General features: G+C 40.5%; 1 protein-coding gene across 9 annotated transcripts in view; it reads right to left on the bottom strand.

The window, feature by feature from the left end:
- Positions 1-27,603, bottom strand: part of NF1 (neurofibromin 1) — a 319,551-nt gene that overhangs the window by 226,233 nt on the left and 65,715 nt on the right. For 7 of the 9 annotated variants that reach the window (XR_006211074.1, XM_042966171.1, XM_042966174.1 and 4 more), the window contains exon 1: positions 23,928-24,148. The exons of the other annotated variants lie outside the window; for them this stretch is intronic. Coding sequence is in view for 6 of the 7 variants with exons in the window: in XM_042966171.1 (XP_042822105.1) it covers positions 23,928-23,987 (60 nt within the window). In the remaining variant the exon portion in view is untranslated. Of the gene's footprint in view, positions 1-23,927; positions 24,149-27,603 lie in introns of those variants that run through there. 9 annotated transcript variants of the gene reach the window in all.

Here is a 27,603-nt window from a genome sequence, read left to right as displayed (position 1 = left end):
AGGGAAAATTTTTAATATAATTCAGGATAGTGGTAAAGGAATGGTAAGAAAAGGAATGTGATTGGGGCCATTCAAGGGTTTGTAAGGTACTGGTAATGCTGTACTTCTTAATCTGAATTTAGATTGACAAATGGTCATAGTATTACTTTTTAAACTATAAGCTATACAAACACATTTCACATATTCTTGTATATATGTTTCACAATACATTTTATGTCAGAGATAAAAACTAGAGAATACATGCGAATTCCTGCTCCTTGAAGCACTGCAACAGTTAAAAAAAAAAAACAAAAAAAACCTAGAAACCAACTAAGTGTTGTTCTGTAACAGAAACAGATAAATTGACCTTCATACAATGAAATATACATGTGGTTACACTGAATCCACTAAATGCACATGCATAAACCAGAACCAAATCTAAAAATGTAGGTTTAGGCAGCAAGTGTGGAGTATATTTACAGTATACTTTTTATGTAAAATGTTAAACTGTAATTAGTTTTATAGACACATACACACACAAGAGAAAGAATACACATACAGGGGCGCCTGGGTGGCTCAGTCGGTTGAGCGTCCGACTTCAGCTCAGGTCATGATCTCACAACTCATGAGTTCGAGCCCCGCATCAGGCTCTGTGCTGACAGCTCAGAGCCTGGACCCTGCTTCAGATTCTGTGTCTCCCTCTCTCTGCCCCTAACCTACTCGCATTCTGTCTCTGTCTCTCTCAAAAATAAACATTTAAAAAAAAAAAAAAGAATAAACATACATATACAGCAAGAGTACAAATCAACTCCAGAACAGTAGTAAACACTGGAGAGGGGAGAAGTGGATCAGGGAGGAGTGCCGAGAGCTTCAAATGTATCTGTTATCTTTTGCAAATCAGAAAGATTTGTAATTAAAGAAATATATATCTCCCCAAAAGAAAAATATAGAAACAGTATTCCTCCTCTAACACACACACACACACACACACACACACCACAGAAGTTAAAAAAACAAAAACAAAAAAAAAAAACCAACTTTCTGGAACAAGCACAATCCAACAGTAAAATAGGAAGCCACTTGTCCCTGTCTCCTAGGATGGTACATTCAATCTCCCAGCTCTTGCTTAATAATGTACATCAATTTAGCATCTGACAAAGCATTAAAAGCATCTGTTGGTGAAAAACCTCTTCATAATTTTTCAGTTCACATTCAATACAAATATCTAAAGCTATTAAACAGACTCAAACACTTGCTATTTCTGACAAGCAATAATCACAAGTTATAATTTTCCAATTTAATAGGGAAAAAAAAGAAAACTAGCTACAGTGGGTGATCTACACTAAACTCAAGGCATCCATTATTGAGCTGGACAGAGATACTTTGATGAAATACCTCATATAGTATCATTCCTCTCACTAACATGAGCATAATTACTGTTTCATTTTTATTTCAAAATTGTGATGACTTCCACTAAAACTACTGATGCAAGAACTTCAAACATTAAATATTTTTAAAATAGCCAAGTGCCTAGGCTTCATCAACCTAATCTTTAAAGGGGGACACTTTCCCTAAATTAAGCAAATTTGGCCTGATTCTGACCCCCCCACTATTGGGGGTAAATGACTCCTTTGAAGTCTCATGCTCTATCTTAAAACGAAATGCAAAATTTTGTGTTCTATTCCATAATATAGCCACACTTGTTTAAATTTTAAAATCCTTTTCCAAAAGCAATTTAAGCAAAATCCTGTTTCAAAAAGACTGCCCAAAGTATGCTTAAGTGCTGGAGCCTAGCGCACAAACTCAGACTCAGGTTACACACGCCTAAGCATGAGAAACATGGTATGCAATTTATGTAGAGTTTACAGTATTGAATATTAATTCCCACATCTGAAACCCAAAGGAGAAAGGAGAAAAAAAAGGAATCCCTTCAAAAATCACTATTAAACAAAACACAGGGGAGCACCTGAGTGGCTCAGTCAGTTGGGCATCTGACTTCAGCACAGGTCATGATCCCATAGTTCCTGAGTTCAAGCCCCACATCCACATCAGGCTCGCTGCTGTCAGCTCAGAGCCCTTCAGATCCTCTGTCCCCTCTCTCTTGGCCCCTCCCTAGCTCGCACACATGCTCTCTCTCTAAAAAATAAACATTAGAAAAATAAAACAAAACACAGGAGATTGATAAAACAAAATAGAAAAATAGATTTTCAAAGTATGTAAATTATTTGGGAAATTGCTACTGACAAACTTTGAATATGGACCATGTATTAAAGAGAACAGTATTGTTATTAATGTTACATTTCCTGACTTCTAGAATTATAGTTAAGAGAGGTCCTTCTTTACTCTTGAGTCTGAAGTATTTAAGAGTATAGGACCATGATGCCTACAACTTATTGTCAAATGCTTCTTACACACACGTGTGCACACAGACACAAAGAGAAAAGGAATAATAAAACATGTTTTGGTTTTTACCTACCAAACCAGTCTGCCTCCAGGGCATCATTTTAGCTAATATTTAAATAATATTCAATTATAAACATTTTCTAATACAATTCTTTAAAAAGTCATCAACCAACTTTCTGAATCTCCCTTTTTACAATTATGTGAAGAAACAATGCAGTTGATATTGAAAATTAAAATGGACACCTAAATAGTAGAATCCAAAGGGGCACAGCCAAATGTTTATAATGTTTACCTCTGGAATTCAACTTTTTAAAAACATATTGACAAAATAATCTAAATTGTAAGTTTTAATAACTAAAAGTTGCAGAAGAAAAGTCAGCAGTGAAAATTCCAATCCAGGCTTCACCTCCTTCCTGAAGCTGAGAAAACAATTTCTGAATGGCAAAGATTCTACATGCTGGTTGTAACATGACATTTAAAACAATCCTAAACTCATCCCAGGGAAGGAAGAGGCTTTTCAAATAACAGAGTTCAAGCACCTGCCACTGTACTTAGTTTACAACTTAGTTCAAGACAGAAGCCTAAGCTATTTAGTCATGTACCTACCAATGGCCATTTACTATCAGGCTGAATGAAAGAGAACTTCATTCATAAAAAAAGAAAGATACAGGTCAAAAGAAACTTGGAATTATCATGAAGAGGAAAAAGCCAACAGAAAATCAGCTTCCAGGCTTAAGTCCTATTAACTTCATATGGAGATGACCCACTAGTCTACTTTTAACCATTTCCTTCCCATGCCAAAATGATTTTGTTATAGCCAGGGGGGAGGAAATCTGATACTACAAAATGTACGCTTTATGGGAATGCAAGCTGGTGCAGACATTCTGGAAAATAGTATGGAGGTTCCTCAAAAAACTAAAAATAGAACTACCCTACGACCCAGCAATTGCACTACTAGGCATTTATCCAAGGCATACAGGTGTGCTGTTTTGAAGGGACACAGGCACCCCCATGTTTATAGCAGCACCATCAACAATAGCCAAAGTATGGAAAGAGCCCAAATGTCCATCGATGGATGAATGGATAAAGAAGAGGTGGTGTATATATACAATGGAGTTATTACTCGGCAATCAAAAAGAATGAAATCTTGCCATTTGCAACTATGTGGATGGAACTGGAGGGTATTATGCTAAGTGAAATTAGTCAGAGAAAGACAAAAATCCTATGACTTCACTCATATGAGGACTTTAAGAGACAAAACAGATGAACCTAAGGGAAGGGAAACAAAAATAATATAAAAACAGGGAGGGGGACAAAGCCTAAGAGACTCATAAATATGGAGAACAAACAGGGTTACTGGAAGGGGTGTGGGAGGGGGGATGGGCTAAATGGATAAGGGGCATTAAGGAATGTACTCCTGAAATCATTGTTGCACTATATGCTAATTGGATGTAAATTTTAAAAATAAAATAAATAAATACATAATACACTAATCTTCCATTTATCTGAAAACTAATATGCAAATGAAATTATAGAGGAAATGGTCCTTTGGTCCAGTAGCAGACAACAATTTAAGGAGCACAAGGCAACTGAAATTAGGTATTTTAGCTAATAGTTCCCTTCAAGCAAAATGAAACATGGGACTCATTTCATGGCAAAAATAGTACAGGGATGGACTTGTGGACCTTGGAATTAATTCACTGGTCTTAACACATACCCTATCAGTTGGATGTAGCTGGTCTAACAGACTAATAGAATGGCCTGCTGAAGACTCAGTTACAGCGCTGGTTTAAGACAAAATCCTCAACTATACGCTTTGAAGCAATAACTAATATACAATGTTGCTTTCCCATAGTCGGCACACATGTACCTGATGGTCAAGAGGTATAAGTAGAAGTGGTTTCTCTCACTTTTTCCTAAAAACCCCATTAGCAGAATTCTTGCTTCCAGTGCCCACAACTTTGAGATCTGCCGGTTTCAAGGCCTGGGTTCCCAAGGAAGGAATGACACCACTAGGTTCCAACTAAATTGGAACTTGAAACTGCTTCATGATCACACAGGCTCTGTGCCATTAAATCAAGATTTCTCAATCTCAGCAAGCCTGACGTTTTAGACTGCATAATTCTTTGCTGTTAGCAGCTGTCCTGTGCATTATAGGAAGCTTGGCAGCACCCCGACCTCTACCCACCAGTATATCACCCTCCAAAGTCACGTGAATTAAAAGTACCTCCAGACATTCCCATATGTTCCCTGGGAGGCAAAACTACCCTCAGTTGAGAACCACAGCATTAAATCAATAGGCAAAGTAGTCATTCTACTGGCTGGTATAATTCATCTGGATTACTTAAGAGATCCTGGACTACTGCTACACAGGGGGGACAGGGAGAACTCTGGAACCCCGAGGATTCTCTGAAATATATCTTATACATGTACAATAGTAAAAGTTAATGGAAATACACATGAAGCAGGACCTCTGAGGGCTTATATTCTTCCCTAAAGAAGGTGTGAGTTATCCACCTGCTAAGGTCCTGAATAAGGGCAAAAGAAACATGGAGCAAATAGGCAGAGTAAAGTAGTTATAAAAATGAATAACAATCTCTCAACTAGTTAACACAAGCAAGGTCTCCAACATTTGTACCTATGTTCTTCTTTGCTTACTATAAAGGATTTTGCATGAGTGTGTAAATGAGTTTCTTCTCTCTTCTCAATGTTACACAAATTTCATTAGCAATGGTTAACTTTACAATTTAGCCTGTACATAGCAGGATATTCAGATGGCACTATGAATTTGAGAAATAATTAAAAACAGCCTCAAAATGGATAGTGTGGATATCACCCAGAAATGGATACACTAAATACTGGGACTTTGTTCCTTATTTTGGGAAAAGGTAAGGATGCATTCATTTGTACAAAGAAGACTTCTACCTTCTTTGTCAAAAGCACAGGGTGTTTTCTGTACACAAGATCAAATATCTGATAAAAGGATGTATAGCTACTGAGTAGCCAAAGGGGTGGACTGTGCGCATTGCTAAGCGCGATCTCTCATCTTCACATCTACCCTTCTGTACTATGTTTTCTGATGGTGGGGTTACTACGCTAACTCCATTTCTCCTTTGCCAGCTGGCTCCTTGCTAAGGCTCTGCACTTGCAAGGGGCCACTAAAGAGAGAGTGTAAGACTGGAGGATGGACAAGAGACTTTATTCTTCCTGTTTACATCTTGCTCCTGTCAACACTGCCCAGGTGCATTCTTCCTTTACAATCTAACAACAGAAAGAACCCTTACATTTATTACAGTTTCTACAGGTCAAGCAGAGAACTAGACTATCAAATATGTTGACTTTCGTGAGATACAATTAAAATTGTCCTTAAAAAAACAAAACACTGGGGTGCCTGGGTGGCTCAGTCGGTTGAGTGTCCGACTTCGGCTCAGGTCATGATCTCAGGGTTTGTGGGTTCGAGCCCCGCATCAGGCTCTGTGCTGAATGCTTGCTGGGAAACTGGAGCCTGCTTCGGACTCTGTGTCTCTTCTCTCTGCCCCTCCTCCACTCATGCGCTGTCTCACCCTGTCTCTCGAAAATAAATTAAAAAATTTTTTTAATTAAAAAAACAAAACAAAACACTAAACACTACGGTCTCACTAAAAACAAAGATCAACAAACAAAAAATCAGTGTATTTCTATATATTAGCAATAATCAGAAACTGAATTAAAACTGTTAAAATGAAATCCTCTCAAAACTGATATATAGATTCACCACAATCTGTATCAAAATAGGCTTTTTTTTAAAAGAAATTGACAAACTAATCCTAAACTGTGCACGGATATGCAAAGGATCTAGCTAAAACATTCCTGAGAAAGAAAAAGTTGAAGGATTTACATACCTGATTTCAAATTTTACTATAAGGATTCATTAACGAACACTATGTGGACTGACAAAACAATAGGCATATGAAATCACACCAAGTACAAAAATTAACTAAAAATGAGTCATAGACCTAAGTGTAAAACCTAAAACAATAAAATTCCAGAAGGAACCATAGGAGAAAAATCTTTGTGACCTTGAGTTAGACAAAAGTTTCTTAGATATATCATCAATAACATGATCTTTTTTTTGTATAGAAAAAAATTGATAAATTGGACTTCAGCAAAGAACATATGCTCTCAAAAGATGCTTTCAGAAGAAAACAAGCCAGAAACAAGGAGAAAATATTTGTAAATCACATACCTCATAAAGAACTTGTATTCAGCATATATTACAAACTCTCAAAACCCAATAAAATTTTTTTTTCAACGGGCAAAAGATTTGAATATACACTTCATCAAAGAAAATATTCAGATGGTAAATAAGCACAGGGAAAGATGCTCAGCATCACCAGTCATTAGCGAAATGCAAATCAAAACCATGATATACCACTTCACACCTACTAGGATGGCTGTAATTAAAAAATTGTTTTAAGGAAAGTAAGTCTTGGCCAGGACAGGGAGCAACCAGAACTCTCCTATACTGCTGTAAATGGTACGACCGCTCTGGGGAAGAAAAAGATTGGCAGCTTCTGAAAAAGGTAAGCACCCCCACCCACCATACGACCCCACCATTCTACTCCTTCACATCTACTCAAGAGACGTGAAAATACTAGTGTGTCCACACAAGGCTGCATACATTAACCTTCAAGACAGCTTTACTTGTAATAGCTAAAACTAGAGCAGCCCAAATATCCATCAACACGTGAATGAATAAACGATCTGCGACATATCCACTGGGCAAAACAACTAGTGGTTGTCTCGGGATGGGACGTAGGAATGGACTACAGGGGTTGGGGAAAACTTCGTGGGTGATGTAAACGTTTGTTAACTTGACCACAGTGATGTTATTACAAACGTGTACATATATCAATGTTCATCAAATTGTACGTTTTAAATATGTGCAGTTAATTTATTGTGTAGCAAATGTACCTTAATAAAGTTTATAGAAATTCTATCATTCTAGAATGAAAAATAAAATCCCCAAAAAGTTCCAATGAAGTTTCTAAGGGAAACGGGGGGCCAGTATGTTTGGTATTTATTCATATTGGGTGTATACCTAACTCCTATTAACACCCATTTGGGTGCTCCTTATTATTTCCGACAGTGTTAACCCTTCCACTTGAGCCATTTCTCTTCTGCCTAAAGAACTTCCTTTAGTAATTGTCACAGAGCAGGTTTGCTGGTGATTAATTCTCTCAGCTGTTTGTCTAAAAACATCTTTACTTCACCTTCATTTCTGAAGGGTATTTCTGCTACAAACAGAATTTTCATGAGACGGTATTTCCTTTCGACACTAAAAACGTCTTTTCATTATTTCCCAGTTTCCACAGTTGTATTCAAAGTTAGCTATCAGTTATATTACTGTTCCTTTGAAAGGAGTGTGTCTTTTGGTCCTTTCTCATAGATTTTAAGAATTTCTCTTTGTCTCTACTTTTCAATAGTTCCATTAAGATAGGCTTAAGGGTACTTTTTCTTTGTATTTACCCTGCTTGGGGTTTGTTAAACTACTTGAATCTCTGGGTTGATGTCTTTCATCAGTTTTGGAAAATGTCTTACCATTATTTCTGCGGATATCTGCTCCCACGCTAATCTTTCTTCTCTAGTCTGGGTCTCCAGTTATACATTATTCAGCCTTTTACTACTGTTCCACCCATGTCTTAGGTTCTGTTCCACTTTTTCCAATTTTTTTCCTTTCTGTGCTTCAAACTGGATATTTTCTATTGACTTGTCTAAAAGGTCTTTAATCTTGTCTTTGGTTATATATTGTCTATTAAATCCATCCAATAAATAACTAAGTTTAGATACCATGAACTTTTTGTTTTTGTCATTTTTGTTCTGTTTTTAAAGTGTCAGGCACTGAACTAAGCCCTAGGAATACAGCAGTGAACAAGACAGACATAGTCTACTAACATACATAAATTGTGTATATTCAAATGACCTGTTTTCCCTTTTTTTGTTTGGGTTTTTTGTTTTGTTTTGTGTGTGTGTGTGTGTGTTTTGTTTAGAAAAGTGAAGAGTCAGGCAAAGGGTAAGGCAAGGTCCTAGAGTCCTGTACACCAAGATTTTCCAATGAGCATGTAAATGAAATACCTTTAGCAACCAGTGTTAGGTTTTTGACTTCTAGAATATCCATTTAATTCTTTTCTATGGATTCCAATTCTTTGTAGAAATTCTCCAACTTTTCACCTATTTGTCCATTTTGCCTACTTTTTTAGCATATTACAGTTATTTCAAAGTCCTTGCCTGCTAACTTGAACTACCAGTGGATCTACAACTATAGTTTATTTTTCTTCTTGATTATAAATCACAGTTTTCTACCTTTTCAATTTTTTAGAAATTGTTCAGTGTATGCTGGATATTTTAAATGAAAGAACCTCAGAAACTCTACAACATATCTTCCCAGTGAGAGTCTGTCATTTACTCTACTAGACAAAACGGATGAGAGAGGCTGATCATTTTAATCTATTCAGCAAGTGGACCATCAGTGCTATGTTGCAGCTTTAGTAAGACTCAGTTCACCTCTGGCTCATCCTTCTTCTCCGGTCTGTGTCCAGAATCAGCAAATGTAAATATCATCAATTCTCTCCTCACCTACACAGGATTCTTCCACTTCTGGAATTTTAGTTCACCTGCTTCATTATTTCTGCACCCCTCCAATATTTTTTATAATATGGTCTTCAAAGTTCATCCAGTTTTTTCCTACTTGTGGTGCCATCGAGGACTATCCTATGACCTACTAAACACCACCCATGCGTGAAAGTCTCCCCACATATCATACAGCAGGGATTCATAAACCCAGCTTTGACATCAAAATGGAGATCTTTTTAACTGCAACCCATTGTCCATACCTCTAGAACTCAGATGTTCAGTGGGGCCAGGAAATCTACACTTTTAACATGAGTCTTAAGCGATCTGATAATGCTGGCATTTCCACATAAACTAATGTGTCTGTACCAGTTGTCTCTCCTCTCCCCCTCCCAGAGTTCCATGTCAAGAGGACATTTAAGAAAGAACACACGCTACATCTGATAGACAAATTGAGAGAAGAGTATAAAAAGTTACAAGTTCAGTCACTAAATATTTTAAAGAGAAAAACATTAAAACATTTGACGGCTTTTAAAAATATGTTAAGAGGGGCGCCTGGGTGGCTCAGTCGGTTAAGCGTCCGACTTCGGCTCAGGTCATGATCTCGCAGTCCGTGAGTTCGAGCCCCGCGTCGGGCTCTGTGCTGACAGCTCAGAGCCTGGAGCCTGTTTCGGATTCTGTGTCTCCCTCTCTCTGACCTTCCCCCGTTCATGCTCTGTCTCTCTCTGTCTCAAAAATAAATAAATGTTTAAAAAAAAATTTTTTTTAATATATATTAATATGAAGAACCACTAGTTAGAGTACACAGTATAATACCAAAAGGAGAAAAAGCACAGCCATTCCATTTTACTTCTAATTGTTCTACCAGAAAACAAAATGATTTGAAATGATTTTCACATTTGAAAAAGAGCATTGTTGAGAGCCATCAGAACTCTTAAAGCACGAAGACCCCACCCACCTGTTTTATCTGAATTCAAGTCTACATGACCGAATCCAAGAGCACACAAGAAAATTTAGAAACGCGCAAAGGGAAACACTGTCAGTGAACTTTGAGAACTCATGAAAAATAGAAAGGTGCCAGACTGGGAATGAGAAAATGTTGCCTCAATTGTCAAAACACAGGGGTGGGTAAAGGTGAAAATGTGATTTCAGGCCTATGGACTGAATCTAATATCAACAACCAGATGATTCTAAGACTGATTATTATGCAGATGACTTTTAAGCTCTTACAGAAGGAAGGATCATTTATAACAGTGAAATTTTACCTGTATAAAGTGAGTTTACAAAGTACCTTGACATATATTATCTCATCTCACATTTCTGATTCACACAGAGCCCTGTGGAATAGGGGAAGCAGCCATGTGTCCCCGTCACAGTCCACGCTCCCTTCCAAATATTAGAGGTTATGCCAATGAATATTCTTTAATAGGCTTACTACGCTGGTAATCAGATGAGTAGCAAAAACATAGTGTACGTGATGCTCAGCCTTTCTTAAGCCATTTACTTTTTTAAAAATCTCACGTAACACTCTCATATACAAAAATACTGAGAAAAGGGATGAAAAATGGCATGCCTGAGTACTGACCACCACTGAACCATTTATGCAACATGGATGGACCTAAAGGGTATTACGCTAAGTAAAATAAGTCAGACTGAGAAAGACAAATACCAGATGATTTCACTTGTATGTAGAATCTAAAAACAAACAAACAAACAAATGAACAAAACAGAAACCAAGAACAAACTGGTAATTGCCAGAGAGGAGAGGGGTGGGGGAATGAGCAAAGTAGGTAAAGGGGATTGACATACTTCCAGTTACAAAATAAATAAATCAAGGGGCACCTGGGTGGCTCAGTTGGTTAAGTATCTGACTTTCACTCAGGTCATGATCTCACAGTTCGTGGGTTCAAGCCCTGCGTCGGATTCTGTGCTGATGGCTCGGTGCCTGGAACCTGCTTTGGATTCTGTGTCTCCCTCTCTCTCTGTCCCTCCCCGCTCACGCCCTGCCTGTCTGTCTGTCTCTCTCTCTCTCTCAAAAATAAACATTAAAAAATGTTTAAATAAATAAATAAACAAATAGATCAGTCAGTCAGTCAGTCAGTCAGTCAAGGGGTGCCTGGGTGGCTCAGTCAGTTGAGCATCTGGCTCTGGATTTCGGCTCAGTCATCGAGCCCCACGTCCAGCTCTGCACTGACAGCTTGGGGCCTGCTTGGGATTCTGTCTCTCTCTCTCTGCCCCCTCCTCCACTTGCGTGCACATTGTGGTAAACGCTGAGGTAATAAAGACAAGACATAACTCGTGGTCTCGAGGTGTCTAAAGTCTGATATGGGAGAAGGACAGTAAGAAAATTATGGCAAATATTATGGTAGATGCATAGAGTACAGTGGGAGCATGTAAGCAGAGCTCTTAATTCAGACTGGGCAGTCCGGGGAAGCCTGTCAGAGAAAGTGAAGCCTGAAGTGGATTGTGAATCTTGTAGGGTCTTGTATGCCACACATACTAAAATGTTTAAACTCTCTTTTCAAGGCTCTGAGCCAATATTTCATCTAATGGCTTGTTCTTTAATGAGAGAAGTTGAAGAATATAATAAAGGGAAATAATGGAATGAGGTACCATAGGAGATAGAAGAAAATAGAGACCTTAAATTCAGGTAGCAGAATCAGAGACTGAGATTATACAGAAGATAAGAATTACTGTGGGAGTAAATGAGAATGGGTGCAGTTTAAGGATACTTAGCAATACAGGACAGTATTAAGGACTCAGCTGAATTTGGAGACCCTATCTCTGTTGTGGTCACCGTCACTAGAATTAAGATCAAGGAGGGTTGGAGATTAAGATGTTGGATAGGTGATCCACCTTGATATTAAAGTCACTCAGATTAGAGTTGCCAGGTTTAGCAAATAAGATGTGCAGCTGAATGTGAATTTCACGAGCGCCTGGATGGCTCAGTCAGTTAAGCATCCAACTTCGGCTCAGGTCATGATCTCACCGTTTTTGAGTTCGAGCCCTATAGAACAACTCAGAGCCTGGAGCCTAATTCAGATTCTGTGTGTGTGTGTGTGTGTGTGTGTGTGTGTGTGTGTGCGTGCGCGCGCGCGCACGCGTGCCCCTCTCTTGCTCACACCCTGTCTCTCTCTCCCTCTCTCAACAATAAACATTTAAAAATGTGAATTTCACATAAATAATGGATAAACATTTAGTATAAGTCTTTCCCAAACGTTAATGGAATATACTTATACTAAAAAGAATTACTCATGTTTATTTGAAATTCACATTTAATTGGAAGTCCTATATTTTATAAAATATGTACTCACTTTGTTATTGATTATAAACATGTTCAATGTAGAAAACTCAAATTTCTTTAAATATTAAGAAAAAAGTAAAATTACATACAGTACCTTAATTTTTTAATTTTTTTTGAGAGAGAGAGAGACAGAGAGTGTGAGCACGGGAGGGGAAGGGGCAAAGAGAGGGAGACACAGAATTGGAAGCAGGCGCCAGGCTCTGAGCTGTCAGCACAGAGCCTGATGCAGGGCTCAAACCCCCAAACTGCAAGATCATGACCTGAGCGAAGTCGGACACCCAACTGACTGAGCCACCCAGATGCCCTGAGAATACCTTAATTTTTACAAACATAAAAGAAAATGCAATCAAATGGGCAAATGTTCACATTATGCCGGTATGTTAAAAGAGATTATAAAACAATGTATCTCATTCAATTCAAACAACCTAACAATAGTAACAGTAGCAAACATTTACTGAGTTCCTTCCAAGTGCAAGAAACTGCCACATGCTTGACACATTATTTCCTAATTTAAACCTCACAACCACCTTCTGTGGATTAGGTATTTTCATTGACTTTTTGTTACAAGTGAAGAAACTGAAGCTTGAAGAAGTTAAGTAACTTGGCCAAGAGCTAGGAAGCAGTAGCAAAGCAGAGCCCAAGAATTCAAACCCAAGCATTCGGATTTCAGAATCGGCAGACTCAATTATGTACCAAAAAAAAATTTTTTTAATTATGTACCAAAATTTTAACTGTGGTTCTTTCTGAAGTGTGGCATTTTAGACTTTTATTCATTCTTTTGTGATTTGCTGCATTTCTACAACGAACACGAATTACTACTGTATTTTTTTTTAAATAAATATCCAAATAGAGGTTGGACAATCATCTGCCAAGGCTATTGCAGAAGTGGATTTAAATAATCTCAGATTCCTTGGGAATGCAAGCCGGTGCAACCACTCTGGAAAACAGTATGGAGGTTCCTCAAAAAACTAAAAATAGAACTACCCTACCAGCCAGCAATTGCACTACTAGGCATTTATCCACGGGACACAGGTGTGCTGTTTTGAAGGGATACATGCACCCCCATGTTTATAGCAGCACTATCGACAATAGCCAAAGTATGGAAAGAGCCCAAATGTCCATCAATGGTGAATGGGAAAAGACGTGGTATATATATATATATATAATGGAATATTACTCAGCAATCAAAAAGAATGAAATCTTGCCATTTGCAACTACGTGGATGGAACTGGAGGGTATCATGCTAAGTGAAATTAGTCAGAGAAAGACAAAAATCATATGACTTCATTCATATGAGGACTTCAAGAGACAAAACATATGAACATAAGGGAAGGGAAACAAAAATAATATAAAAACAGGGAGCGGGACAAAACAAAAGAGACTCATAAATATGGAGAACAGAGAGTTACTGGAGGGGGTGTGGGAGGGGAGATGGGCTAAATGGGTAAGGGGCACTAAGGAATCTACTCCTGAAATCATTGCTGCACTACATACTAATTTGGATATAAATTTGAAAAAATAAAATTAAAAAAATATAATAATATTAATAATAATAATCTCAGATTCCTTCTAACTAAGGATCTGTGACTAATCTGTTAGTGACTGGAATTATTTTTTTTAGAGGGCTGGCTCTAAAGAAAAAAAAAAAGAAACAAAAATCAATCCATTTTAAGAATTATAAAAGTTTTAGAGTGTCAGATCCTATTTCTCCTGTTTTACAGATAATGAAACAACTTGGAATTTAGATTTACATATCACAAAGGCAGTTGAGGCAGGGTAGAAACCAAAGCACAGGTCTTCACTGATCTTTGTTGCCAACATTTGACCAAAACAAAACCTACTACCTCTTCCATTCTCTACTTGCAACTTCAGTTATCAGAGGCCAAGAACAAACATAACAGGAAACACAAATGCTCCCCCGCCCCCCCCCCCCCCGCCCCCTTTCAGTCCATTACCCAAAAGGAAGACCTGCCTGGAGTATAAAAGCAAAACACTTTCCCAGCCCTGAGCTGACAGAGGTTGAAGAGATATTCCAAAAGACAAAATGGGGGGGGGGGGGGGGAGGGGAGGGGTTGCTGAAAAAGTACATATAACAGAAAGAAAGAAAGAAAGAAAGAAAGAAAGAAAGAAAGAAAGAAAGAAAGAAAGAAAAACAGAAATACCCAGGAATCCAATAGAATAAAGCACTCAAACACTACTGAAGTTTAGAGTTGCCTCAAATTTAATCAAATCCTAAATGCAATGTTCTTCGAGTTTGAAAACCAACTTTACAAAAGTGGACAAATGGTAAGATAAAAAAAAAATGAAGTAAATACATAATCTGTACATTCCTGTTGGTATTCTAGCAAATTCTATTCTCTCACCTTCAGAATTCATCTCTCCTCATCTAAAAATCTTCAGTGAGTATAATGCAATGCTATAAAACTAAATAAAAGGGGAACAATGTTACAACGTCTCCTAACAGCCAAAGAAGTTCTGGTAAGGTGAAAAGAAGAATGATAAATAATGAAATCAAGGATATAATGTTTAAAATGTATGTCTATTTTTATCTATTTCTAACATATGACCAGATGAGTTAAAAGGTTTCCACTTACTCTCATATGAACATAAAAGGTAAACTCTAATAACTCAACTTGGAAGAAGAATACTTTCCTCATTTTACATATTTGTGCTATCTGTTCAAAAAATTTAGACCTTTTTTGTAAAGCTCTATTTATTGAAAAGTTACTGCTCTAAGGATTAACACCCACACGCTAGTTTAAATTCAATTAATTACATGTCATATGATTGTGAACAATTGCTCTGCACCTCTAGTTTTATTTTTCCTCATGCAGGGTAATAATAATATGAAACTATAATAATAAGAAAGTATAAAGAAGGGATAGAAAAATACCGCATAGGATGATAATCACAGTAACACATTTTTATGACTGTTTATAGTTTCCTTTCATGTGAAAGATTCACATCTAAGATACTAAACAAGCCCATGATGTGAGCAGGGAAGGTATAATCCCCATTTTATGATAAAAACAGAAAACTGAAGTTCAGAGATGTTAAGTGACTTGTCCAAGGTTATCTTGAAAGCTACACTCAAAAGCTCTTTTTCTCACTACACAGTGCAGTGCCATCACAAATTTGAGATGGTGCATTTTCTCATGCCCAAATTACTATGGAGACTACCCAAGGAAAGTCGTCAACAATTAAACTGAAAAGGGTCACCTGAGATTGCTATGAGCAGTAATTACCCACAAAGTCACTATCTGGGTATAAAACTATGATTAAAAATAAGTTAGGTAAGGGGCGCCTGGGTGGCTCAGTCGGTTAAGCATCTAACTCTTGATTTAGGCTCAGGTCATGATCTCACAGTAGTAAGATCAAGCCTGGCATAGGGCTCCGCGCTGGGCATAGAGTCTGCTTAAGTTCCCTCTCTCTCTCTTCCTCTGCCCCACCCGCCTCCCATTTTCACACTCTCTTAAAAACATAAGTTAGGGGGCGCCGAGGTGGCACAGATCTGACTCTTGATCTCTGCTCAGGTCACCATCTCATGGTTTGTTAGAGCCCCACATCAGGCTCCGTGCTGATGGTGCAGAGCCTGCTTGGGATTCTGTCTCTCCTCTCGGCCCCTCCCCCTCCCCGCGAGCATGCACTTGCACTCTCTCACTCTCAAAATAAGTAAACTTAAAAAAATAAAGCGTGTGCACTCTCTCTCTCATTCTCTCTCAAAATAAGTAAGTTAGGTAAAAACCTTTTAAAATCAAGTCTAAAACTCTTGCTATTTACTCAATTAACTCCATGCCTCTTGCACTAGATACATCACCCTGTTTGGGGGATGTGAAATGAAGGGGCAAAGGATTTCATCAGGAAAAGTTAAGTTCTCTGAAATTCAATAGGGTAAAAAACTCAAAGCTATAAAATATGAAGAGGAACAGGCAACAGCTTGCAGACTGCAGTGGCAACCTTAAGCCAAACCAAAAGTGTGCCAATCTGTGGTTTAAAGAAAATATGTAATCTGGAACTTTGCACCTCAAGTTATTGCTACTCCAAAGTAATCAGTGCCGTTTCTAGTAAAAAGTATATGGAGGTTTAGAGGATAATTTCGATTCTTCATTATAATAGAATGGGATTCCATTTTAGCTTGGGGCTTTCTTATCTCAACAGAAGCTCTTTTGTTGATGATAAAGTCAATGGTTCAAAAGCCACTGTCAGAGAACTGAAGAATGTAACTATGTATCACTGGCATTTGCTATCTGAGGTGGTCAAATAGGTGGTCTACTGCAGGCCCCTGGAGAGACTTTAATAAGGACACTACCAGGGCACCTGGGTGGCTCAGCCAATTAAGTGATTTCTGTTCAGATCGTGATCTCACGGTTCATGAGACTGAGCTCCAAATCAGGCTGTGCACTGACAGTGTGGAGCCTGCTTGGGATTCCCGCTCTCCTCTCTCTCCGCCCCTCCCCATTCATGCTCTATCTCTCAAAGAAAAATTGTTTTTAATGAGGGCGCTACCAATTCCAGTTATTCATATTCTAGAATGTTAAAATTTTCTTCAGTACAACCTCTCAGAGTGCTCGGTTTACTGAAGGCCCTGGCACACAGTATGATACAGAATTTTACTGATTGCTGAAATCTTAAATTCACAGTCACTACAAAGTAAAACACCTTAACTTTTCTATTCTTCAAGGTCAAAACAAACTTTGTCTCATCTTTCCCTCTCCACCCACAAGAAAATGGGGTATTCTAAAAGATGTCCTACAAATAAGCCAATGCTTTTATAAATACAAATCAATCCTCTGCAGAGAAAGACCTTAAGATGCCCATATTCTACTTCAGTATTGATTCTAAGCCTTTTAACAGTTTAAGCTGACCACAAACCTCTCCTTCTACTTCTTCTACGGAATATTCTCCTCCTTAAATTCCCTTTTTTTAAAAACGAGCCTTCTTATACCTCCTGTCCCTTGTCTTATACACACACATAACTCCCAATGAAGAACAGACTGAGGCTGAAGGAACACATCTGCAAAACACATGTTCTTAATTAATACACTGCTCACCCGTAAAAGCATGTTGTTAAAATGCAACAATAAAGAGTCTATATAGAACCCCAAAACACCAAATTTGAAGATGAAAACAAAAACGCCCCATAGCAGCCCGAGCAATCCAAAGAAAAAAGATTTAAAAATAAGGCACTACAGTATTGTAATATATCACTAACCTTTCCTTCAAGGACAAAAGTCTCCATGCTAAACACATAAAAAAATAATAATAATGAAATAAAAGAAGAAGAGGCAGATTTAAGAACCTAATTTCCTACTGTTCAAAATGTCAACTAAAATAAAGTGTAGGAATATTTTAAGATCAAATGAAACAATATTGCTGGCCCAATTCACACAACACCTTGTAACACTTTTATATTAAACATGCTAAACTTGAGGAACCATATAATACATTTGCTATAAATTAGATGATAAAGCAAGAAAACAGATCAATTACAGAGATCCGTGATACGTAAAGATGCTCTCAGTACCGTAACTATTTGTTAATGAATGCTAAAGTAAGGTATATGTATCAGCCAAGGTACATTTTGGGGGAATATCCAGAGACCAATCAATCTCCCTTATTTAGTGAAAACACAATAGTCAACAGGCTGTAAAGCACATGTGTAAATCCTACATGGAATTACTTCTAGATTTTTCAAAGTTCGTTGCAATCATTTTCCTATCAGACTACTGCAAAAAAGTTCCCTTCTGACTTACCACTAAAAGTGACAAATCCAAGATCACAAAGGTAGTTAATCAAATCTAAAGCAATTTGATTCAAAAAGCATGTTCTCTCTCTGGGAGGAAATATAAATATGTGTAAGTTCCTCCTTAAAGCTCTCTTCAAAAAAAAACCAAAAAAAAACCTATTCATAGGTAAAATATCATTTAACTTATAAGACCTAGGCTGTTTATAAACACTACATTATAAATTTGGTTATTTACATTTAAGACAAAGCCAAAGTCATCACTACCTTTAACCAGTCTACCTTTCAACCAGGAATCATATTAAAAAAACATTCCACCAATGATGTGCTATATGCTCACAATCATGCTGGGCACTGGGGTGACTATACGAGGATGCTGACTGAGGTGTCTTGCTTTTTAGAAAGTTTACACTCTATTTGACAAAAAGAGAAGAGCAAATACTAAGCTGTGTTCAACCAACCCTCCTGAGGGGAGAAACCCCAGGTGACAAGTACACCAAGAAGTGAGACTGCAGTGAGTTTCATCCAAAAAAAAACTTAATGGGAAAAATGAAGCTTGAGCTGCACAGGGAGGGATGGACAGGAATTTTAAAAGCACAAAGGAGGAATGAAAGCATGCAGGCAGGGGCTGGCATCAACAAAGGCTGAGAGACAGGAATAAGCATGATATATACAGAAGAGACTGAGCCAACCTGTCTGGGACACAGGTGCATGCTGAGGCATAATGAGAAATAGTTGGGTAAATCAAGTGGAGTCAGCTCCCGATGGACTGTGAAGGCAACAGGGAAATGCCGTTAAAATATTAAAATCATCTAATATCTAAACTAGATAGAGAACCTTAGAGATTCTCTAGTTGATACTTTTCTGACAGATGAGGAGAATCTAGGATCCACAGACATCTAATGGCTAGCATAAGGACAGAGAAAGTAAATAGCAGAACAAAACTCAGACCCCATTCAGGAATCCCAGTTCAGTGACAGGCAGCATAGTTTGACAGGGAAAGCAAATCTGTTCAAGGATTGATGAGCACATCAGTATATAAGGATCTGCAAACATACAGACATACAAGACAGTACTGTGTCTTTTGAATTCCAGTAGACTGGTTTCCAGGGGTAATAGAACACCACAGCGGCACTACCATTGAGCAAAAACCACTATGTTTTGCCAGAAGGAATCATTTTCAAGAAAGCAGCAATCCAGAAGGAAAGCAGAGGCAGAAGCTAGTTTTCAGCTCTAAAGGAAATGAGTGGATAAACAGTAGAGGCAGCAGGTATCTGGCAACAAAAAGAAGAAAAAAAATTGATCCACTGAGAGAAAGCTACAGGACCAAGTAAATGCTTGAGAAAAGAAATCTTAGTAAGTTTGAAGGTGACAAGGAAGGCACTCACACAAAAATTAAATCGGATGCTAAATAAGGTAAGGGGAGTGAGGGAGCATAGAGAACTAATTAAGGATCAGTTGGAAGAAATTTTTTCAAATAGGAATTCCAGAATAAAGAATAAGCATTTTTTCCTCACCACAAAATACCCCTCACCAAAAGAGTACTCACTTTCAACTACCTTTAAGGCCTTATAAAAATGGCAGACCAGGCTTTAAGAAACAAAGCTACGAGATTTTTTTAATCCAAAACAGCTTCAAAGTTTTACAAATCTACTTAGCCAATTAACATGTGGTGTATAACTTCAAAGACATTTGTCAATCATTTTATATTGCGTGAGTTTCACACGACATATTCAAAGCACATTCCAATTAGCATCCAATTTACAGTAACTGATATGCCATTGTTTCAAATCAAAAATCAGCTTATTCTCTAATATGTTCTTAAATATGGGGGGTGAGGGGGTATATACTCTTTTTACTTGACCAGATATGGAATACATGAGTGCTTAAATGAACATATTTACAACAAATCATTTGGGGATATCTTTTTTTCAATTTGTTAAAAAAAAAAAATTCAAATAAGCACAGTTTTCTTCTGTGCCGCTTCAGAAACAAAGTCCTACAGAACCAGGGGGGCACACAGAGCTAGGTGGGGCATGTGACAAAGTTTTCTCTAATTCATTAATAGTAACCTAATAAGCCACAATTTAGAGCTACACACCTAAAATATACCAGTATCAATTTAGAAACGTACTATTCAGCACCATAAAGGCAGGTTAAGGAAAAGCAGAAGATGTAACTGATAACATTCATTCAGCTGTGCCTGGATGGCTCAGTCAGTTAAGCGTAGGGCTTTTTTTTTTTTTTTTTTTTTTTTCAACGTTTTTTATTTATTTTTGGGACAGAGAGACAGAGCATGAACGGGAGAGAGGCAGAGAGAGAGGGAGACACAGAATCGGAAACAGGCTCCAGGCTCCGAGCCATCAGCCCAGAGCCTGACGCGGGGCTCGAACTCACGGACCGCGAGATCGTGACCTGGCTGAAGTCGGGCTTAACCGACTGCGCCACCCAGGCGCCCCAAGCGTAGGGCTTTTAATTTCAGCTCAGGTCATGATCTCAAGGTTTGTGAGACAGAGCCCTAGTCTGGCTCCACACTGACAGCGTGGAGCCTACTTGGGATTCTCCCTCCCTCTCCCCCACCTCCTTGTGTTTGCAAGGGCGTGCGTGCCGTGCGCATGCGCTCTGTCTCTCTCAAAATGAATAAACATTTAAAAAGAAACCTCAGGGGCGCCTGGGTGGCTCAGTCAGTTAAGTGTCCGACCTCAGCTCAGGTCATGATCTCACAATGTGAGTTTGAGCCCTATGTCGGGCTCTGTGCCGACAGTTCAGAGCCTGGAGCCTGCTTTGGGTTCTGTGTCTCCCTCTCTCTCTCTCCCTCCCCCAGTCACGCTCTGTCTCCCACTCTCTCAGCAAATAAACAAACATTAATTTTTTTTTTTAACTCATCATTCTTTACAAAAATAAATAAATAACTGATACATTCACTCTGCTTTCTGGCCATCCACCTTTGCAACTGCCATTTCCCTAACCAAGGACATAATTACTTTTAAAATTGGTAAGAATCATTCAACTTAGGCCATAAATACTAGGTTTAGGTGCAATACTAGCAGGTTACAGCAATTTCATTTTACCCACTTGGAAATAAGGGCTTAAGCTCAAAATGTCAGGATGGAACACTGCCACTTCTCTTAACTGGGTCTACCGCATCAAGTTGCCAAGCAATACCCATCAGAGTACAAAACGTTATCGGCAGTGGCTAGTAATGCATTTCTGCTTACATCACCACAAATATTAGAAGTCCAACCAAACCATCAATTCAGTCATAAACAGAGTTGCTACCTTTAGACTTGCATACGCTCTCGGGCTCAACATACACATGTCTTAGCTGTAATAAAAAGCAGCCTGTATCCCTCTGGCCCCGCTGAAACAAAGTACAGACAATATACCCAAAATTTAAAACTTTTAGAAATAGCTGAAACTAATTATACAAATACCTCTCCCTACACGTGGGGCTTTTTCTCCCCTCAATAAAAATGTGAACTCTTCTCCCTTAACTATACTTAAGGGGTTATTAAAACAAATCCTATGAGATACTTTTCAGAAAAAGTATCCCTGACTGTTCAGCATTCAATACGTTTCGTACTGAGGCTCTTGTTATTAGGTCTGCTACGTGACCTTGGAAAGTCATTTAATATCTCTGTGCCTCGGTTTTCTCACTTTCCAACCTGAAGGTAATCTCTAATTTGAATTAAACGTTTATGACTACTATAGTAAATTAAGGTATGTAAGTACCTTATGTTAAACATTGAAAAGCCTTAGACTTCTGTATGGCAAAGTCAGTGGTCTTTAACCTAAGAGAAGAATGTGAGGAATAATTTGCCCTATGTATCTTTCTCTTAATTACAACATAAGGAATACATTAAAAATGCTTCCGTTTAAAACTCTTACATCCTTAATTTTTAACAGATGGTGGCGAGTTTGATTCCACAATATTCATAACAACGCAAACAACAAAGCCTAAGGTCTTTTAACACTGGGGACAAAAAGAAGGAAATATTTACTTGTGTTACTGGGAATATAATAAAAATCATTCTTTTAAATTTAGAAAACTATATTTTTTTTTGTAGGCGGCAGATAAGCCTAGAGATCAACAGGTAAGAAGTGAAGAAATAAAGTTTAAAAATTGGGAAAAAAAACTAATAAAAAAATTGGAGAACAACAATGGTAGTGTGAACACTTAAAATTCCTGCATCCATATTATGCTGTCCACAAGGTTTAGACTTGGGGTTCTTCCGTGTGCCTTTAAAATCCTTTTTCAAGATTACATAAAGTCTCGTCTATCAAGTTTTAAATCTAATGCTCTATCAATAACACAATGCAGTGTGTACAGTAACATTTTACTTCCTCAGATAGATCAGTAGTACAGTTGGTTTACAAGCTTTTTGGTCTGGGAGCAGAAGAGGGATGGGTGAAACAACACGCTACAAGCCCCTGACAGCTTTGTAATTCTATTCTACCTAGGTAGTTTCAACTTCCTTCTCAATCCTGCTGCCTATCCCAAACATCTTTCGGGTAGGTCAGCAACACTGGGAGTCCTGTAAGGAAACCTTTGTGGATCCAGTAAAAGTGGAGCCCTCCCCTGCCCCTCCATTCAGCTCCCATAACCACTTTTATGATTGTATCCAGTCAACAAAATAGATGGATTCAACCTTAACATGTCCCTCATCACAGGAAGCCCCGGGTAGAACTGCAGCTGCAAAAAAAGCATCCCTTTAAACTATCCCCAACTAACCACAGCAACACAAAGTTAAACTAATTCCCACTGACAAAAGGCTCCGTGTGCATTCATTCTGACCAGCCTCAGGACCCAGCGTTTGAAGCTCAAGGAATAAAAAGGCACCTCCCCAAGCTATGAAACTTTTATTTTTCCACCCCAAAGATTCTCAATGAAAGTACTCTTGTGAACCAAGAGGTGAGAGTTAAAAACGACAACACAACACCAGCAGAATTATCGGCTCCAGGACCACATCCCAGCTGTCCCTGCTCTCCGTGGTCAGGGGCTCAGACGCAGTTTCCCACTTTTCCTGGCACCCTGCTCCCCTTACTCCCCAAGATTCTCACTCAAGAAAGCCCTATTCACATTCTCAGACCGCTGGCAAAATAAAGGGTGAAACTGCAATTCTCAAGGAAGAAAAAAAAAAGGGGGAAAAATATTTCAGAAGCAGAAGGGAACGAGCACCATGGTTTCTACTACAACATGTAAATGCCACTCTTGTCTCATCAGGATATGGGGGGACGCCCAAGTGGGGTACCAAAAAGATGTGCATTGAGTGTGTGCACTTGGAGCTCTCAGGGCAGGCTGAGACCAGGGAGCAGAAAGTAAGAAAACCTGTGCTTTCCCTGCTTCTACTCTTCCCCGTCCAAGAGAGGAAGCTGAAGAAACTGGGGGAGGGGCGGGATGTTATCGTTCTCCCATTGGGGGTACACAAGACAGGCCTGGGGGTTCCTCCAGGGACTCACCCCCAGTTCGGAGGGCCACTGAGGGAAGAGGAAACCCCTAAACGTTACCCACCTCCGTTCAAACAAACAAACAAACAAAAGTAAGGGAGGGGGAAATGATTAAATCCAGATGGAGAGCCCCTGCAAGCGCCCCCAGGTCACTCATCCTCATTAGCAAGCGGAAGGGCTGGGATAAAGAGGATGGAGGGTCCGAGGGGGTGGTCAGGGAAGAGGCCCCACCCCCCGACTTAGGAGGGAAGGGGAGCCCGAGCCACCAGCCGTCCCCTCCTTCCCCGCACCTCCCCCCTAGGCCACCCCCTCTAGTTCCCCCCTTCCTCTCCTCCAGAGCCCGAGGCAGCCGCGGGGGAGGCGGCTGCTCCTTCCTCCCCTCACCCACTCCGCCCCCACCCCCACTTCGCTCCCACCTCCCGCCCGCCGAGGGCCCGTTACCTGCTCGTCGAAGCGGCTGACCACGGCCTGGACCCATTCCACCGGCCTGTGCGCGGCCATGTCCTCCCCGCGGCCGGGGGGCGGCGGAGGGACGGGCCGGCCGGCGCCCAGGGCCGGGAAGAGGGCGGGGAGCGGGGGCCGAGGTGAAGGCAGAGGCGAGGAGAGGGTCCGAGGAGTGCGGGCTCCGAACGTTCCCACGGGGGTGGGGATGGGGGGCCTGCGCCGAGCCGGGAGGGGGACAGGGGAAGGGGGCGTTGGCGAGGAGGCAGGGGGAAGGGGGGCGGGGGAGGGGGACCCGGGGAGGGGAGGGGGCCTCTTGGTCGCTCTCCCCACTAGCGCCGTCTCCCCTCAGCCATCACAGTCCGAGACGCCGCCATGACACCCCACCGGAAGTGGGATCCTTTCCACGGCCCGGGGAGAGGGAGAGCGAGCGAGCTTGAGATTGAGAGCGCGGCTGGGAAAGGGGAGGGGGAAGCGAGAGGGAAGGCGGCCTGCCGCGCATGCGCCCGTGCCGGCCGGTTTCATTAATGAAAAAGCGAGTCCTCCTGGAGGTGACGTCACCTAACTCCTCCGGGCCCGGAGGCGCGCGTCCCTCTTCGCCGCCGGGCTCACCTAGACTCTGGCTCTGGGTTCGGCCGGCGACGGTCCGTGCCGACCCGGGAGCATCCGCTCGCATCCCCGCCGCCACAAGAGGCTCCCCCTCCCCCGCCGGCCCCAGGGTTTGGATTGCTCCCCGGGTTGGAAGTTAGGGGGCCGCGGAGCTAGCGTTTCTCCCAGGGCGCAGATCTCTGCGGCTGATCTGGGGGGCTGTGCGAGGGTCCCTCTCTGCCTTAAGCTCTCATAAAAAAATAAAGTACACAATCTCCGGTTTCCAGGTCCTTCGTAGCTAGCTAGTATAAACTGCTGAGAAAGGGGGGAAATAAGGCCAAGACAGATACAATTTTTTTTTTTTTTTTTTTAACTGTCTGTGTTAAATCCCAGTTCCTAGACGCGATGGCGGTCAAAGTGCTCAGACTCCGGAATGCAGTCCGGACTTCCTCTGCTGAACAGATAGGCACCCAAGTTAATAAAACTTTTGCAAGGTTGATAATAGATTCAAGTTGCACCATCCTCAAAAATCCTCTAAGGGCTTCCATACGTTGATTCAACATTCATCATCTCATTTAAATCCTTCAATGAACCTTTCATTACCCTCATCTAACAGATTTGCCTGAAGTCTCAGAGTTGGTAGGTGGCAGAGTCAGCATGCAAACCCAGGTGGTTTGACTCCAAAGACAGTAGAGACAGACTGTGGCTCTCCAGAAACAATGGGGTTCCCTATACCCTTAATACCACAGTTAAAATGATTTTGTGTGAAATTGGTTTTCCAGGGAGAGGATTACATCCAAAACAATGATCTACCTATATCGGACATGAATTTTGGAATGAGCTATTTTTGAGATTATCTTCCTCAATACACTTTACTTAGGATAATCTTAAAATGAGTTTCCACATTCTGAGCACACACTAATCAGCCACTTAGGCCGCATGATATGATAACTAATCAGGTGATAAGGCAGAGCAAAACTAGTATTTTACATTTACTACAAAAAAAAAAAAATTCTCTAAGCCAGTATCCCATGCACAGAGATATCCATGAGAGAAGTTTCCAACCTTTGCTGGCTGGTGATTGTCTAAAATACATATTAAATTAATACTTCATTCCACTAGAATGAGAGGAAAGGGTCTAGGTGGCTCTGTTGTCCATTCTCTAAGGATGCCATATGAATACCAACTAATGTCTTTTAGATGATGTCAGAAATGATGGTGACAATGTTAAAGAAAAGGATGTTAAATGAATGTCCATCTGTGCCCTTCCCAGCTAAAACCCCCCAAAAAGCTCTCATTCGTACCTCCAGAGAGTATCCCAATGCCTGTACTTCACTGCTAAACTTCCAGACCTGCAATCTTCCTCTCCTTTTCTCATGCTTCCTCTGAAAGTTCCCAATTACTTTCTTGTTGCCATGGCTCTTTGCCTATTCCCTTCACCTTCCCTAGCCTGGATGCAAATGTCTAAACCCTCGGCTCCCTTGGCTCCAGGAGCATTCCATTCCTGAGGTCCCTTTGTGCTTCTCTTTCCTCTGCTTCCCCAGATTCCCCGTTCCTCCCTAACTCTAGGCAAAGAACACTCAAACTTCAGTCCTTGGCCCTCTGCTCTTGCTTTTCTCAGGCTCCAGCCAGCATTAATTCACTAATTCATCCTAATCTGCACTTCCTGTCCTGTTGCCCCCACTGACTGCCAAGCTTCTCATAACACTTGGAGTGTTAACACTAGGCTTCACTCCGACTTCGTCTCCAATTAAATTCATTCCATTCTGCTGAATCAATATTAAGCGCCCAAACACCTATTGTATAGACCATGCACCATGTCAGGTAGTGCATACCACAGCAGGGATTCTACACAAAAATGCCAAAACAGGTAACGCATACATACTGTGGTGAACTAAGGGGCACATCCCCCCCCCCCAGTTAAAGGGGCAGCTCTCACTCAATTACTGCCGCCATGCAAGAATACTGACCCAGTGTTGCTCTATCTTCCCCTTAATCAATAGAAGCTGGAAATCTGAGTTTACATATACACTCTTCCAATTTTTACATAGTGGCAGCCTTTTCACGTTTTTTAAAACCTTGTGCAGCCAAACAAACTACATCTGCTGTCTGAATTTTGAGCACCAGCTTGACTAGCTCTGAGCTAGGAAGGATATGGCTTCAGAGTAGAAGCGAATTAGACCGTGCCCTAACCAGTTCTGCATGGTCCAACACAAGAGTGTTCGAGAGGACTACTAGCACTTGGTATAGGTTTAAATGCATCACTCTTGTCAACTATACTCAAATAAAAAATAATAAAATTAATCCAAATAAAATAAATCCAGCACTCTCGGTTGTTCTCTCTGTTTTTGGTCACACGGCAGTCTCTGCCAATTTTGTCTTCAGGGGTCTCCTTCCAGGAGTATTCCCTACATTCTACCCATCTCCCACCCCTCCACACACTCCCCCCCCCACCCCTGTTCTAGGATCCCAAGGAGTGCTGGGCACCTCACAGCTGAGCCACCAATTTCCCCAGCTGCAGGGAGCATTAGTGGCCAGCTCTCAACTGAATCCCTTTCCAGAAATTGCCCTTAGCAAGAGAGCTACCTCACTCTGGTCACACCAGCTCCAGGAGAAACTGCACAAGTGGCTGGAAGATACAGGCCTTGGGGTGGGACCACCCCGAAGCACTCAAGAGCCCTCATAAGTGATCAGCTCCCAGGGGGTCAGGTGAGGCCTTTGCTTGTGACTGCCTTTAGTTCAAGTTCTCTTTCTGCTCAGTCCTACTCTTTTAGTTCTTCGCAATGTTGATCCCAAGTGTATTACCCAATAAATTTCCCACTTGCAAATCTCCATTTCTGAGTTGGTTTTCCAGAGGATCCAAACTAAACCAATTAGTCCCATGAGTGTGGTCTGAGCCAGGGGAGCTGAATCATCCACTGGCCAGCTGGCAGCAAGGCCCCAGGTGAAGGCCTTGATAGGCCCTGGCATGCCGTAGCTCTGCAACTGTTAAAACTGTCAGCAGTGGGGATGGGATGGGATAGGATAGGATGGATGGGATATAATACCAGTGCAAGAACGCACGGGTAGATGTAATCTATCAGGCACT

This window comes from Panthera tigris, chromosome E1 (genome assembly GCF_018350195.1).
Source record: "Panthera tigris isolate Pti1 chromosome E1, P.tigris_Pti1_mat1.1, whole genome shotgun sequence".
In the NCBI taxonomy this organism is placed as follows: domain Eukaryota; kingdom Metazoa; phylum Chordata; class Mammalia; order Carnivora; family Felidae; genus Panthera; species Panthera tigris.
This window is presented reverse-complemented; position numbering and strand designations above follow the sequence as displayed.